Here is a 17,316-nt window from a genome sequence, read left to right as displayed (position 1 = left end):
TCGCCCCCACCCAATCAAGGTCTGGTCTAAATAGGTCTTAGGTTTGTTAGAAGAAATGTAGCAAAAGACAGGATGCAAGCTTTAGACTAGCACATTCTTAGGCCAGAAGATCTTCCCTGCTTTCCATGCTGTTGATGATGCAAGACTTCCGTTCCGTGGCTGAGCTACGTGGAAGTGGAGTTGGACCACGACCAGGGATGATAATCCTGGGCCAGAGTCAGAAGTGCCTGGATATCTGCTGTTCGTCACATGTCTTCCCATGGCCTCGAAGGCTTAGGTTTAAGCACATAGTCTCCAATGTAGAGAGTTTGATTGTGGTGGCAGAAGTTGGCTGGATGCAAGCTTTAGACTAGCACAGAACTCCTCTTCAGACAAGCATTTAAAGCAGGAGGGCTGCATGGAAATGATATCTCCATGTATTTCTAAAGTGAAACATTTAAGATATTACTTGAGGGGTCTGGAAATAAACACATTTTATTTTTGTTGCTATTATTTGGTCTATTCCTTTTCATCAAAGACTACCCTGCAGAGTTTGTGTCTTCTTCCCTAAATGCCTCAGAATAGGAAGACATAGGAAATGTTTTCTTTTTCAGGGGCCACCAAAGTCCTTCCAGGACACAGGAGGAATTTGTTGTGCTGGAGGCCGCCTGAAGAGCTCTCTGCTGGGAAGTTATGAAAGAAAATTAAGAGACGACTCCCTCTGTGGGCAAAGATGCCCCCCTCCCCATTGCACCTTCCTTCTATGATTTTGCCTGCCAGAGGAAAGAACGGAAGGGTCCTCTCCAGATGTTTCAGAGCCTGACAACAAATGCATTCAATACATGCTATAAGAGGAAATCCGTCACTGGAGAAGGCTCTGACCAGAGGGGACAAATTCTGTCTTAACGATGCTGTCAGGTCCCAGCAGCCGCTCTCTTATGCTGCAGCCTTTCTGTTCTGGCATGGAATGGCTCTCCCACAGTGCTTTGCTCCAGTGACTGAGACTGGAACTGAAACACACACACACACAATCACAGCTTTGGGGAGGGAGCAGGAGAGCCAGGCTTGTCCACCTCTGTGCCCCACCGCCCCTCCCCCCAGAATCATGGCTTTGGGGGGACGGGAGGCCAGGGAAGCTTCCATGCCACTGACCCCCCCCCCCAGGATCGTGGCTTTGGTGGGGAGAGGAGGCCAGCGATTGGGGCGCTGCTGGCAAGGAGCATGAGGGGGGCGGCTCCAGGCTCCTCCACCAGGCAGCCACCCCGATCGGGGAGCTGCGGGTGGGAGGCGCACAGGGGCTGGCGGTTCGAGGCTGCTCTGCCCGGCAGCCACCCCATCTGGGCGCTGTGGGTGGGAGGCGCATGGGGGTGGCCCCTCCAGGCTTCTCCACCCGGTAGCCACCCCGATCGGGGCCTTGCAGCAGGGGAGCGCGAGGGGGCGGCGCTCTAGGCTCCTCCGCCGCAGCCAACCCAATCAGGCTGTCAGGGCGTTGCAGCCGGGAGCGTGAGGGGCTGGGGATCGGGTCGCTGTGGGTGGGAGGCGCACGTCGGCCAGTGGTTCGAGGCTGCTCTGTCCGGCAGCCACCCCGATTGGGGTGCTGCAGGCAGGAAGCGCACGGGGAGGGTCGAAGGTTCGAGGCTGCTCCATCCTGCAGTCGTCCCAATGGGGCTGCTGGCACAGAGCGACTCCATATACCCGCTAGGGGTGCACTTCCGCGCCTGCTCAGTGGAATCAATGTGAGTCGTCGAAACCCACTAAGACAATTATGTTACAGGATTATATGGAATTCGTATTGGAGGATGGGAGCTTGACTCTTGAAATCTTGTAGTTTGGAAACGCCTTGATGTTCTTTCAGGTGCTACTGGGCTTGAATCTTGCTTTTCCAAACTGCGAGATGAGTGAAACTGGCTGGAATGCATCAGGGAGGTGTAATTCATTTTCTATCCTGCTGGTGTGGGGGAAGACATTTTCAGACAGGGTTGATTCATTACCTCAGGATAAGCTGGATTTTCAGTGGTGTCTACTCAGCTGAGAAGAGGAACCAAAAGATTTGCTGAAGAGATAAGTTGAAAAAAAAAAGAAGAAGTCTTGCATCATCAACGGCATCGAAAGCAGGGATCACACTGACAAAGATAAATGTGTTTGATTTATTCCTGCTCACAAATCCCAAAAGACAAGCTAAATTAAAGCAATAGATATGCAATCAACCTTGGCCAGAAATGAAGCAACCATTCAATTTTTATGTAAGAGAACCAAAACTATCCAACCATTTAAAAATAAAATAGGCAAATATTATGTTTTTTCCATTATTTGTTTTGTAACAACTCCAAGTGGTAATCATTACTCCTTTTGACTCAATGTGCAGGATGCAGAAAGACTGATGTGAAGCTAATTGCTATTATATGACTTTCTTGTTGTGTATGTTAAGACAGTAGCTATGAATATAGATTTTTCAACTCTCCAGGCATTCATATGGCTTCTCCCCTGTGTGAATCCTTTGATGTGCAGTTAGGCTGCTATTGCGAGAAAACTTCTTTCCACACTCCAAGCATTTAAACAGCTCTTCACCTGTGTGAATCGTTTGATGTGCTCTTAAGGTACGAATCTCAGAGAAGCTCTTTCCACGCTCCAAGCATTTATATGGCTTCTCCCCTGTGTGAATCCTTTGATGTCCTCTTAAGTTACCCATCTGAGAGAAACTCTTTCCACACTCCAAGCATTTATATGGCTTTTCTCCCATGTGAATCCTTTGATGCACAGTTAGGCTGTAATTGCGAGAAAAGCTCTTTCCACACTCCAAGCATTTATACGGCTTCTCCCCTGTGTGAATCCTTTGATGTTTAAATAGGCTGCCATTATCAGAAAAGCTCTTTCCACACTCCCAGCATTTACATGGCTTCTCCCCTGTGTGACTCCTTTGATGCACAGTTAGGTGGCTATTGTGAGAAAAGCTCTTTCCACATTCCAAGCATTTAAATGGTTTTTCCCCTGTGTGAATCCTTTGATGTCCTCTTAAGTGAACAGAACAAGAAAAGCTCTTTCCACACTTCAAGCATTTATATGGCTTCTCCCCTGTATGAATTCTTTGATGTACAGTTATATAGTTATTGCTAGAAAAGCTCTTTCCACACTCCAAGCATTTATATGGCTTCTTCCCTGTGTGACTCCTTTGATGCACAGTTAGGTGGCTATTGTGAGAAAAGCTCTTTCCACATTCCAAGCATTTATATGGCTTTTCCCCTGTGTGAATCCTTCGATGTGCTTTTAAAATACCACTCTCAGAGAAGTTCTTTCCACACTCCAAGCATTTATATGGCTTCTCCCCTGTGTGAATCCTTTGATGCACAGTTAGGCTGCATTTGCGAGAAAAACACTTGCCACACTCCAAACATTCATATGGCTTTTCCCCTGTGTGAATCCTTTGATGTCTTCTTAAGATACCACTTGCAGAGAAGTTCTTTCCACATTCCAAGCATTTGTATGGCTTCTCCCCTGTGAGAGCCTTCTGATGTTCAGTTAGTTCAGTACTCCAATGGATGCTCTTTCCACCCTCAAAACATTTATAGCTTTTCTGGCAAGTTGCAACGTTGTGATATTCTTTCAGACTGAATTTGGAGCGGAAATTTTCCTCTATCATGGATCTCTTCTGCCTTCTCTTTTTCATCTGCATTTCATCTTGGATTGGGTTCTCCTGCATCTTCCTGCTCTGACAGATAACTAAGTCCTTCCTCTGCTTCTGCTTTGCTTTCATTTTCCATCTATATTGTCTCTTTGGTACGAATTGGTCTCCAGACTTCTCTTCCACATTCAGATCTTCTTCTCTTTCCACAATCACCCTTGCCATCTCTCTTCTATCTGCAACTGGAAAAGAGAGAAAGCAGTAAATTAGAATGAAAAAGAGCAAAATAATAGTTAGCAGGTACAGTCAGTAGTGAAGAGTATTTTCTACAGTGATGGCCAGGGACCTGGAAAAATTTCAGCAATATCTAACCATGTGCACAGACAAGACCAGTCTATTTACGTACCTGAAAGAAACCCTGTTTGGGAGAAAGGTGCAGTATGAATGAAGTAAATACGTTATAAATATAGCTGAACATGGGAGGGGGTAATTAAAAGGTATGATGGTTGGTGGGTGGAAAGGAAAGAAGCAAGAAAAGGTGAGGTTATGGGGGTGCCTGGAGGAAGGAAAGCGGAAATAGTGTGGGGCATGGGATGCAGTGGAAAATGGGGTGCCCCCCAGAAGATTTGCTGAAGAGATAAGGAATTGGAGCGTCCTGGACCATGCAATGCCCAGAGAGCCTGAGCTATCCAAGGTAGCATGTTCAAATGGTTGGAGTGTCTCACTAACTTCTAAGGGACCCAGTGTCATGTTTGTACCCCTACATCTATGCCATTGTTTTATTCTACCTTGTTACTGTGAACCATTGCTAATGCTGTGCCTATTACAAACGCCATAATTGTCTTGCTTTCACAGGAATACTGAATGCAGGTGCCTTATCTCCCCTGTGAAGCTCCCAGTGCTTCAACCTTGTAACTGTCTGTTTTATGTTGCAACTTAATTTTATGCCTTCCGTAACATCTAGACTGATATGCAAACTATGCAAGAAGTTCTCAGATCGTTTTTGCGCTCAAAATAATATTTTCTTTTGGGAGGGGGGAAGGAGTAATTGTGTTTAAGAGGAATGGATTTTTCCTAAGTTTCAATTCCTGTCAAGTTACTGTCTACCTGCTTAGTTGTTTACCTTGCTTCTGATTAATCCTATGGACATATCTATGGAAATGATTTGATTCCTGAATAAAGCCTTTTAACCAAGAGCCTGGACTTCTTGCTGTAAGGGTACAGGGGTCTATCTAGCATAGCCTGTCATCCACAGCCTGACACTCAGCTTCGAATACTCAGGACTCTGCCTGGAATACAAGCGCAGAAAGGCCAGAGGTGGAAACAAGAGCTGTAGGAATTTGCAGAATTTGCTAAGGTGAGTCTAACAGGTTATCGTCCATCTCTCCTGAACCTCTTCATAAACAAATTTCTCTTTACAGCATGAATGTGTCTAAAGCTTTCATTCTCAGGGGCTGTAGAATCCCAGGTCTGGGATGTCTATTTTTTTCCTCTATGGCAAATGAAAGGGTGTCCTGAAATCAAAGAAGGTCAAAGGAAGATGCCACCCCTTTGCTGCTTTTTGATATTCATGGTGTGAGGGAAAAGATCCTTACCAAGGGAGGCCACGGTCTGGTAATTTTCCTCCATCACTTCCCAGTAGAGTTTTCTTTGGTCTGGATCCAGCAGAGCCCATTCCTCCTCCGTGAAGAACACGGCTACCTCCTGAAAGGACCCGGGGGATCTCTGAAAGAAGAAATATTTCCCAGTTGTACGATGAGATCTTTGAGTCTGGTTCCTCACCAGTGTTGTCATATGATGCTTATATTACTGTGATTCAAAAAATTGCAGGCACTTTAAAGAAAAAAAACTCTTTAAATGTTAATAGTAAACTTGTAAATAAGTTATTGTTATGTGAATGTAAAAGTAAGACTTGAATTGGACTATGTGCTTGATAACCTTTAATTAAAAAAAAAATTGCAGGCACCACATTCAATGTGGATATTTCCAACCCATTTCTTTGATGAAAGCAGACGCTAAGATATTAATTGCCATTGTGGTTAAAAGGTTGTTTCAACATTTGCATACTTACTCCGGTTAGGGTTTATATAAGGCAGGCAAGGGTTTGAGAATCTCAGACTGATAGCTGAGTTGATTGCATTAACTAGGAACAAGTCTGATCAGGTTGCTATTCTCTCACATGACGCCAAAGAGCCTTTTGACAAAATAGAGTGGAAATTTATTTTTGCAACAGTGACTACATTTGGCTTTCCCCATGAATTTTTGAACTGGATTACAACTAATGGTGTTTTGTCTGTGCCATTCTCTTTTAAAAGAGGTTCCAGATAAGGTTGTCCTCTTCCTCCTCTTATTTTTGATCTGTATTTGCAACCCTTGGTTTGTGCTGTCAGATAAAACAATAATATTCACAGCTCTGGACATAATTCTTTGGAATTTAAAAGTATCCTATATGCAGATCATCTTTTATTGTTTATTTCAGAACCTCAGTCTTCCCTTTTAGCATTAATGAATGGGACCAATGCTTTTTGGGCTGTCTCTGTGTATTCAATTAATTGGACAATTCTGAATGGATGCCATTGGAAGAAAATAGATCACCAAGTGTATTTGCTAAAAGACATTTTTGATGGTGCTTTGTTGTCATCATTTGTCTCAGAATATTGACTCCTAGAGATATTAAGTTTATGATTTTGCAACAACTTGATTGCTTATATATCTTTAGATCAGAATAGATGGGCAATTTTCAACCTGCCATTATGGGGTAAAGTAAATACAGTCAAAATGAATATTCTATCTAGAACTAGCTTCATACCTGTGCCTCACTTTGGTATTTAACTATTTAAATCCAGTGATAATACTTATGGGTATGTAACATTTTTTGGTTTGTGTGTGTTTTTTTTAGTTAGTTTTGTAGTATAATAGCATAGTATCCAAGCTTCACAAAGGTGTTTGAATAAAGCGAAGTGACTTATCCCTATTCAGAAGTTTTGTACTGTCTCTCTTGAACTGTCTACAATTTCCTTTACCTGATTTTTACTTCAGAATTCAAGAGTCCCTCAGATGACCAATCAGAGAGAGGGCGGTGCGAACAGGCAGGAGCCTGCCAGCCACTCAGGGAAGCTGTATTCCTTTGGGAAAACACAGTTTACCCTTTTTACCCCCTTAGGGGGTGAATTTCTTAAAATCCCTTCTTAGTGGGTGTTTACATCATGAAAGGAATGTTGTCCACAAATTTCACGTTTCTAGGTCCAGGGGTTTGGGCTGGGCATTGCTGAGTCAGTCAAGACACTTGTCTGTATATATATATATAGACTAGCCTGATACCCATGCTTCGCTATGGTATTTAACTACTTTAAATCTAGTTATAATACTTATGGGTATGTAACAGTTTTTGGTTTGTTTGTGTGTGGCTTTTTTAAAGTTGGTTTTGTAGTATAATAGCATAGTACCTGAGCTTCCCAAAGATGTTTGAATAAAGTGAAGCATGTTATCCCTATTCAGGAGTCTTCTACCACCTTTCTTCAACTGTTTGCAGTTTCCTTTACCCGATTTTTACCTCAGAACACAGAGTTCCACAGCTGACCAATCAGAAAGAGAGAGGTGCGAGCAGGCAAGAGCCTGCCAGCCACACAGGAAAGCCAGGCCCCAGAGGAAGATTGGCAATCCTAGTGAACTTTTAGGGGAAGACTGGGAGGTGCATTTTACCTCAGGACCCATTCAATGACTCCCAATGGCAACTGGATACTGTTTAGAATGTGTGTGGGGGGGATGAAGACCAATCAGGCCGCATATGCAAATGACCTCTGTGTTCCAACTGTCTCTGGTGGGGGCGGGGGATGAGGTATGGAATGTTGTGAGCCCCAGTCAGCCTGCATATGTGAATGACCTTGAAAGGCTGACCCAGTCAGGGAAGAATGGCCCAGTTGGCAGTGGGAGGGGCACAATCAGGCAGCAGCCTGCCAGCCACACAGAGAAGCTGTATCCCTTTGGGAAAACACACGTGACCCATTTTTACCCCCTTAGGGGGCAAATTTCTTAAAATCCCTTCTTACTGAGTGTTTACATCATGAAAAGAATGTTCTCCCCAAATTTCATGTTTTTAGGTCCAGGAGTTTGGACTGGGCATTGATGAGTCAGTCAGAACACATATGGTTATCTACATACAAGAATTCCATTTTATATACTTTGCAAATATATTCAGAAAACGTAATACTTGATTTTGGAAATACATATGGGGCCCTTACCACTTTGAATTTCTCTAAAGTGGATGTAACTTTAATCTAATGGAAGAGGATTTTTGCTCCTGATCTTCGTATATATCATCAGGCATACTTGTTACCTTCTACTAATTAATGCATTTAGGTTTATTCATGCCGAAATGGATAATGTTCCTCCAGCAATTTCTGCAGTGAAGAGAACTGTGGCACATACTTGTCACTAGAATATAAATTTGATCAATGGCTGTTGTGGATTTTCTGGGCTATACTGCAGTGGTCTTGGCATTGTAGTTCCTGACATTTCACCAGCAGCTGTGACTGGCATCTTCAGAGGTGCAGCACCGAAAGACAGGGATCTCTCAGTGTCAAACTGTGGAGATGTTTGCAGGTGACTTCGGTGCTACACCTCTGAAGATGCCAGTCACAGCTGCTGGCGAAACGTCAGGAACCACAATGCCAAGACCACGGCAATACAGCCCGGAAAATCCACAACAACCATTGTTCTCCGGCTGTGAAAGCCTTCAACAATATATGAAATTTGATCAGTTTTCACATACTAAATTAACATTAAAGGCCAATCAAGATTTTAAAATTGAGTGGAAATCTTTTCTGTGAAAGGCTCGGACAGATCAGGGGATGTTTACTTTGGATCAATTGATAGATTGCGATGATGAGTTTTTGTCATTTTCTCAACTGAAACACAAAAACATGCTGGAAGGGATCACCAAGGTACATCTAGTTCCACCCCTGCACAATGCAGGACATTCACAGCTACTCTCCCCACAATCCCCCAATGACCCCTGCTCAGTCCCCAGAGGAGGGCAAAAACACTCTTAGATCCCTCACCAATCCAGCCTAGAGGAAATTTCCTTCCTGACCCCAAAGTGGCAATTGGTTTTATTTAGATTTATTTTTAGACTAGAAAAGAAGCCTGTTGTGAGAAAAAATACTACGGGCTCTAGAAAGTGGAAAGCGGGCAGGCAGGCATTCCCTCCTCCTCCATCACTGATACTGGCCAGTGAAGGAAGAGGGTGGATATTGCCACCTGCTCCATACCTGATCTCAGCAACTGAAGGGGGAGTGGTCTTTGATACTGCTCCATGCCTGACACAGGTAGGGTAAAGGGAGGCAGGCATTGCCACCTGTTCCGCTCCTGAGCCCAGCCAGGTGAAAGGAAAACAGGCATTGCCTTCTGCTCTGCACCTAATTACAGCTGGATGAAGGGGGAGAGGCATTGCTGCCTGCTCCAAGCCTGATCCTAGCTGGGTGGAGTGGGCATTGCCACCTGTTCCCTGCTGGTTGAAGGGAGGGGTGGGCATTACTTCCTGCTCCTTGCATGATCCAGACAGGTGAAGGCGGGCAATGGGCTTTGCTACATGCAAGGAGGGCAGGCATTCCTGCCTGCTCCAAGCCTGATCCTAGCTGGGTGAAGGGGGTGCGAGCACTGCCACCTTCTCTGCTCCTGATTCCAGCAAGTTGAAGGGGGGTGGAGATTGCTGCCTCCTTGGCATCTGATTCCAACAGGGTGATGATGGGATGGGCATTGCTGCCTGCTCTGTGTCTTATTCCAGTAGGCTGAAGGGGGAGGGCAATGCCAGCTGCTCCACTTCCTATCCTGGCTGGGTGAAGGGAAGAAGGGAATTGCCTCCTGCTATGTGCCTGATCTCACCCAGGTGAAGGCGCTGGGTGGGCAATGGCACCTGCTCCACTCTTGATCCCAGCTGGGTGAAGGGGGCGGGCATGGCCCCCTCCTCCACGCCTAATACCAGCTGGAGTAAGGCGGAGAATAGGCATAGCCACCTTCTCCACTCCTGATCCCAGATGGGTGAAGGGGGGGGGATGGGAATTGACACCTGCTTTGCTCCTAATATATCAGCTGGGTTAAGGTGGGGGTGGGCATTGCCATCTGTTCTGCTCCTAATGCCAGTGGTGATAAGGCAGGGGTGGGCATTGCCAACTGCTTCACTCCTAATACTAGCTGGGTTAAGTTGGGAGTGGGCAACTCAGAGAGATGCTGTGGTAGGGATGGCGAGTAAGCATTACTCGCAGTACTGGGTACTGCCTGCTAATGTAGATACTTGCCTACAAGGGAGTCTTCGCACTGCAAAACATGCCATGGAAATTAGTTAAGCTTTGTTTCAGATAGATTACTTGTTTTCAAATTTTCTGCAACCATACCTTAATGCATCTGTTTCACTGAATGACCTATTATTTTATTTTGCTCAATGAATGCGCTAACTGTTGATTATATTGTATTTCACTTGTACTGCGTTCTCTACCTTGGATCCCAGTGAGAAAGGCAAGCTATAAATCAATCATTATAACCAAGCAGAGTACAGACCTAGGGAGAGTGCATTACAGAGGAGCAGCCACGTGGACCGAGTCAGGGTAGGGGGCTATCTTGTGGGCTAGACTGAGTTGAAAGGAGGCATTTCCCCCAGACGCATTAACTGGCTTCTCTAGCAGCAATGAGGTATTCCCTGGGCTCTTCAAGGAGTTTGAAAGGATCAACTGAAACCCAGTGGGGAGTACCTTTTGCTTGGTTTAAGGGGAGGGGATAAACATATTGCAGAAATATCCCTAAGTTTGGGAGCGGGGCATTATTCTTATCTCTAATAACAACATGAAAGTCGGGAGCCTCAAAATGGGCCACCAGCTTCAGGCTGATGGTGGGAGATGCAATGTCAGAAGCGAAGGAAACCACCACATCTGATCCACACTTGCTCCAAAACATTCCTTTGGTATTTTGCAAAGGAAGTGGCATTTTCCTCACGAGAAGGCAGGAAAATGGAGGCAGCACAGAAAGGGAGGGCGGAAAATATCCCCTTTTCCAAAGCAAACCTTGGACCAGTTCCCAAGTCCGAGTTCTTCGGGAGGGTGAAGCTCTTTGGACTCAAAGAAAGGGAAAGCGTTTGCTGAAAAGACTTGCAGTGGAGGAGCCAAATGCGGCCAAAGGCCTCTTCCCCCGCGGAGCGCGCAGGCACAAAGAGCTCCGCTGGCTCTAAACCTTCGGGGCCAGAGATCGACGGAGCCTCCGGGTCAGCGCAGCGGTCCGTCCAGACGCTCAGAGTAACATCGACCCCCCCCCAGGCGGGCTGCAGGGAGGGGGCAACACAGGCAGGCGCCCCCGCAGCCCTCTCGCCCGGGAAGCCGCCCTGCTCTGCATTCCTCCCTCCAGCCCTTCTCGCTTCCTCCCATTCACACGTGTCTTTTCTCTCCCCGCCCGAGATCCCTCCATGAAGCCCGAAACTCACCTCGCCTGCAGACGCGCAAATGCCAAATCCTCCCTCCGGCCAAGGGAAAGGGCGCAGAGGAGGAGAGGCCCCGCCGAACTCCATGGCGCCCCACTCGCCTTCTCCCTCGAAGGGAAAATGTCCGTTTGGTGCCTGGAAGACGGAGACTCCGCCAGGCTAGCCCTCGCCGAGCTTTCTGGGAATTGTAGTTCTTTGTGACTACTAGACCCCAAACCGGATTTGGGAGGAGGAGGAGGAGGTCTCTTGGCTCTTCTGCGCCGCTTCACCTGGCGGCACACTGCAGGAGAGGCCCGCTGGAGAGATCCCGGAGAAAGACAGAAGGCAATGAGGCGGAAACCTCTCCAGATCTCCCAGGTCTGTTGCGCTTCTGCCGACCACTGCACCTTAAGGGGCGGAATGTTTTTCTTCCGAAGCCCTGACTTCCCTCACCTCGTATCGGAGGGATTAAACGGGTCTCTTCACATTTGGAGTAAGAGGAAAGGTGAATTCAAGATTTCCTCTTGAGCAAGAATGGGTGGGGGGAATGAGATAGAAAAGATAACAACAACAACGTTTGATTTATTTACTGCCCTTCAGGATGACATAACAGCCACTCGGAGCGGTTTACAAAGTATGTCATTATTATCCCCACAACAACAAACACCCTGTGAGGTGGGTGGGGCTGAGAGAGCTCCAGAGAGACTAGCCCAAGGTCCCCCAGCTGGCTTCAAGTGGAGGAGTGAGGAATCAAACCAGCTGGTATTAGAAGCAGGTGACAAGGCCTGCCCCTACATTAACCCAGCTGATATTAGGAGTGGAACAAGCGGAAATACCCCCCCCCCCTTCAGCCAGCTGTGATCAGGAGCAGAGCAAGTGGTAATGCCCACTCTCTGGCTTAACCTACCTGTTATTAGGAGTGGAGCAGGTGGCAATGCTGGCCTCCCATCTTAACCCAGCCGATATTAGGAGTGGAGCAGGTAGCAATGCCCCCCCCTTTACCCAGTTGGGATCAGGAGTAGATCAGGTGGTTATGCCCACTTTCCACCTTAACCCAGCCGGTATTAAGAGTGGAGGAGGTGGCAATGACCACCTCCCACCTTTACACAGCCAGCAATAGGACTGGAGCAGGTGGCAATGCCCACCCCCACCTTAACTCAGCTGGTATTATGAGCAGAGCAGGTCGAAATGCCTGCCCCCCCTTCAGCCAGGTGATATTAGGAGCAGAGCAGGAGGCAATTCCTGTCTCCCACCTTAATCCAGCTGGTATTAGGATTGGAGCAGGTGGAAATGCCTGTCCCCCTTCAGCCAGCTGGTATTAGGCATGGAGAAGTTGGCAATGCCCACCCCCACCTTAACCCAGCTGCTATTAGGAGTGAAGCAGGTGGCAATGCCCACCCCTGCCTTATCACAACTGGCATTAGGAGTGGAACAGGTTCAATGCCCACTCACCCCCGCCTTAACCCAGCTGATATTAGGAGCAGAGCAGGTGGCAATGCCTGCCCCCTTAAGTCACCTGGGATCAGGAGTGGAGCAGGTGGCAAAGCTCAACCCTGCCTTAGCCCAGCTGGTATTAGGAGTGGAAGTGGGAACCACCCGGGAAAACACACCAAAAATGTTTACAAAGCAAATAGTAATATATTCAACTCATACAATACATTCACAGCCAATAAAGTACAACGTGCTTTTTTACAATATTTGTGCAACTCTACAATCCTTAAATATATTTATGACCACGTATGTCAGTGTATACATAAACAGGAATTTATAGTCACTGTGAAAGCATGAGCCCCAGAGAGCCTCCGGGACCAGCTGAAGAGGAATTTCTCAGATATTTCAAGGATAAGTATCTTCTTTCCTTGTATTCCTCAGCTGAAACAACAAAGTGGAGACACAGCTGCTCTGCTCGAACTGGAACCGGTTATCATTCATGCAGCTTTTCATCTTGCAGACTTCCTCAGGAGCACACAGTCGTTCCACTATAATATGCAAAGTACAATCAGCACCCAAACGTGACTGGATGAAATAAAGAATTTTTCCTTGCATGCTACTGACCCATTTGTATTTTTCTCCAATCATAACCTGGAGCACAACACTGACTGGAATTGCCTAGCAGTTAATTGCATCCGTTTATATTAGCAACAAGACAACCACAACTTAAAGGTGTAGTCACCCAATACAAGCAGGCTAACCTAAAAAGCAGTTGAGCACCAATTCATTATTTAAACCTCTCGGATTCATGCTGCTTAGTGAGTGTATCCATTGAGCCTCTCTTCAGAGCAAATCCCTCTGCAGTCCTGAGCCCCTAGGAGCTACAGATAGCACTGCAACCCTCATGTCAGTGGCCATACGACCTTGTTCAATGTAATGCTGCGTCAAGGGGGGCTCTAGGAGTTCGTTCTTTATCCTAGAGACGCGTTTCAAGATTCTAGTACGAAAGGCTCTAATCGTATTGCCCACATATAGTCTTAAGCAAGGACAAATAATCAGGTAAACCACACCTGATGTCATACAGGTAGCAAAATACTTAAAGCGCAGTTGTTTCTTAGGGGACTCAATATCAATTGTATCACCCTCTATAATTTTTTTTGAAAAATTTTATTGGTGAGTATAATTTCATACAAATATTTGCATTCCAATCCTATCTAATTTAATCTAATCCCCACCCTTTCCCCCCTCCTTCTTGACTTCCAACAGCTTTCCAACCCTTTGCCCCCTTTATTACTTAACAGATTTTATTTTAAATACTTCTAAAACATCCCTATATAACATTCCTTACTCTAAGCCTTATATTTACTATATATGTACTATATTAAGTTTACTAATATTTCTTTCCGTAATTAGCAACATATTCAACAAACAATATACTTAACTGTAATCCTAACTTGATAATATTTATCACTCTAAACAATTTCAAATTCCCTTATATAAACTATATGTATACTGTATTACTTTTTCTGATGTCTCAATTTCCCTTTTCCATAATCAGTTATAAATTCTACCCACCTTATATTTAACTATAATCCTAGTTTAGATTAAAATAGTTAAAAATTTCTTCTATTGGTAAAGTCACTTTCTCTCTTCTATTTGTAATGTCTTGATTTAAAAATTCTCGAACTGCCACAGTTCCCCTTTCACATCCCATTTTTTTTTCTAAAAATTGTTTCAATTTCCCCCAATCTGCCATATATTGTCCTGGATCCAGATCTTTAAGTTTTCTTGTCATTTTATCCATCTCCGCCATGTACAGCAATTTGTAAATCCAATCTTCTACAGTTGGTACTTCTTGCACTTTCCATTTCTGCGCATACAATAGTCTTGCTGCTGTAGTCATGTAAAATAACTATGTTCTGTGTTGGCACATTCTCCATTCCCAAGTTCAGTAGCAGCAATTCTGGGTTCTTATTTATTTGGGTTTGTAACACCTCATTGATTGCTTCAATTATATCTCCCCAGTATTGCTTAGCTACTTCACAAGTCCACCACATATGGTATAGTGATCCTTCATGCTTTTTACATTTCCAGCACTTATCTGACATGTTGACATTTCCCAGCGCAATCTTCTTTGGTGTTAAATACCATCTGTATATCATTTTATATACATTTTCTTTAATTTTCGTACAAGTTGAAATCTTAATTGTATTCTTCCACAAATGCTCCCAGGTCTCCATTGCTATTTCTTTATGAAAGTTTATTGCCCACTTCACCATCTGTACTTTCACTGTTTCATCCTCAGTATGCCATTTTAGAAGTATTTTATAGATCTTTGAAATTTCTTTCTTGCCTTCTTGTAGTATTACTTCTTCCAATTCTGAGTTTTCCGTTCTTATTCCTCCTTTTAAGCAGTCCGATTTGTAAAGATCTCTAATCTGCCTATATTGAAACCATCCATAACAAGGCAATAACTTTTCTTCTGTCTTTATTTTTAATGTTGAATGTTGTATTTGTGTTATCTCCTTGTACGTTAGACATTGTTTTTCATTATCAGTGGCTCTAGGATCTATTACTTCAAACGGTACCACCCATGAAGGAATTCCATCTTCCATGTAGGTCTTATACTTTTTCCAGATCGTGAAGAGGCTTCTTCGGATGTAGTGATGCAAAAACATAGAGTCCGCTTTTACTTTATCATACCACAGGTATGCATGCCATCCAAATATTTTTTTATGTCCTTCCAAAGCCAGAAGTTTGCCATTTTTCAACGTTATCCAATCCTTTAACCATGTCAAACATATTGCTTCATAATATAGTCTTAAGTTGGGCAGTTGCAAGCCACCTCTTTCTTTCACGTCTTGTAATACTTTCATTTTCACACGAGGTTTCTTGCCTGCCCATACAAAATTTGAGATTTTCCTTTGCCATTTATCAAATTGTTTAGAGTCTCGGATAATTGGAATTGTTTGCAACAAGAACATCACACGAGGTAAAACATACATTTTTATTGCTGCGATTCTTCCCAACCATGATAAATTCAGTTTGTTCCATTTTATCAAATCTCTCTCTATTTGTATCCACAATTTCTCATAGCTGTTCTTGAATAAATCTATATTTTTCGCAGTTAGTTCGATACCAAGATATTTTACTTTACTCGTTACCTCACAGTCCGTTATCTCCATCAGTTCTTGTTGCTTCTGCTTAGTCATGTTTTTACATAGTATCTTCGACCTCTTTTTGTTTACATAAAAACCAGCCAGATCTCCGAATTCTTTTATTTTCTTTATTACCTTTGGCATGTTGACAATTGGATCCTCTACTATTAACATTATATCATCCGCAAATGCTCTGACCTTGTAGGAGAATTCCTTTATTTTTATACCTCGAATTGTGTCGTCCTCTCGTATTTGAGTCATCAATACCTCCAGAATCAAAATAAACAGCAATGGAGACAAAGGGCAGCCCTGTCTTGTACCTTTACTTATTTTCAATTTTTTAGTCAAATCATCATTCACTACAATCGCTGCACTTTGGTCTTTATAAATTTCTTTAACCGCTTGTATGAACTTTTCTCCCATTTGCAGCTTTTCCATAGTGGCAAACATAAAGTCCCAGTTCAGATTGTCAAATGCTTTTTCCGCATCTACGAAAAAGAAACCAACTTCCCTATCACAATGCTTGTCATAATATTCAATAGTGTTTATTACTGTCCTTAAATTGTCTTTAATTTGTCTATTAGGTAAAAATCCAGCCTGTTCTTCTGCGATGAATTCCGACATCCATCCTTTTATCCTCTCCACCAACACCTTTGCAAATATTTTGTAATCATTATTCAGCAATGAAATTGGTCTATAATTTTTAACATTAGTCAAATCTTGTCCCTCTTTTGGAATCAATGATATATTAGCTTCATGTATCACCCTCTATAATTAACAGAAAAGCGGCACAATGCCCACATTTGTGGTTGCCCACTGGGGCCTGATTGCTCATTGTTGGTGATTTCAAGTCCGAGTGCACTAGTAAGTCCTTAATGCTTTGTGTTCTCCTATACCCTATATGGGTATAGGGTATCAACTCGTATCCCTATTAGGAGTGGAGCAGGAGGCAATGCCCACCCCTCCCCTTAACCCAGCTGGTATTAAGAGTGCAGCAGGTGCCAATGCCGGCCCCCTTCACCCATCTGGAATCAGGAGCGGAGCAGGTGGTAATGCCCACTCTCTGGCTTAACCCAGCTGGTATTAGGAGCGGAGCAGGGGGCCATGCCCACCCCTCTTCATCCAGGTGGGATCAGGAGCAGAGCAGATGGCAATGCCCGCCCCCTTCACCCAGCTGAGATCAAGAGTGGAGCAGGTGCTATTGCCCACCCAGCACCTTCACCTGGGTGGAATCAGGCACATAGCAGGAGGTAATTCCCTTCTTCTCTTCACCCAGCCAGGATAAGAAGTGGAGCAGGTGGTAATGCCTTCCCCTCTTCAGCCTACTGGAATAAGGCACTGAGCAGGCAGCAATGCCCACCCCATCTTCACCCTGTCGGAATCAGGTGCCAAGAAGGCAGCAATCTCTGCCCCCCCTCCAACTTGCCGGAATCAGGAGCAGAGAAGGTGGCAATGCTCGCACCCCCTTTGTTAGCTTAACTTTCAGCTAAACCAGGTTGCTATGCGAGAGAGGAATCTTTAACATATCTTGGACTGACCAGATTTTCCCCAAATGGAAAGAGAGCAAAGATCCAACACAGGCCAGGACATAAATTTAGTAAGTTTTATTTAAATCATTTTGTATAGATGGTTGTTGTGGGTTTTCCGGGCTGTATTGCCGTGGTCTTGGCATTGTAGTTCCTGAT

The 17,316-nt window shown here is 44.6% G+C and overlaps 1 protein-coding gene across 1 annotated transcript in view; it reads right to left on the bottom strand.

Annotated features, from left to right (window-relative positions):
• LOC129328755 (uncharacterized) overlaps window positions 1-17,316 on the bottom strand; it is a 175,088-nt gene that overhangs the window by 22,511 nt on the left and 135,261 nt on the right. Inside the window, 1 exon segment of the mRNA XM_054978033.1 lies at window positions 2,437-3,471. Within this exon segment, the coding sequence (XP_054834008.1) occupies window positions 2,437-3,471 (1,035 nt within the window).

Source organism: Eublepharis macularius, chromosome 4, assembly GCF_028583425.1.
Source record: "Eublepharis macularius isolate TG4126 chromosome 4, MPM_Emac_v1.0, whole genome shotgun sequence".
Taxonomy (NCBI): domain Eukaryota; kingdom Metazoa; phylum Chordata; class Lepidosauria; order Squamata; family Eublepharidae; genus Eublepharis; species Eublepharis macularius.
This window is presented reverse-complemented; position numbering and strand designations above follow the sequence as displayed.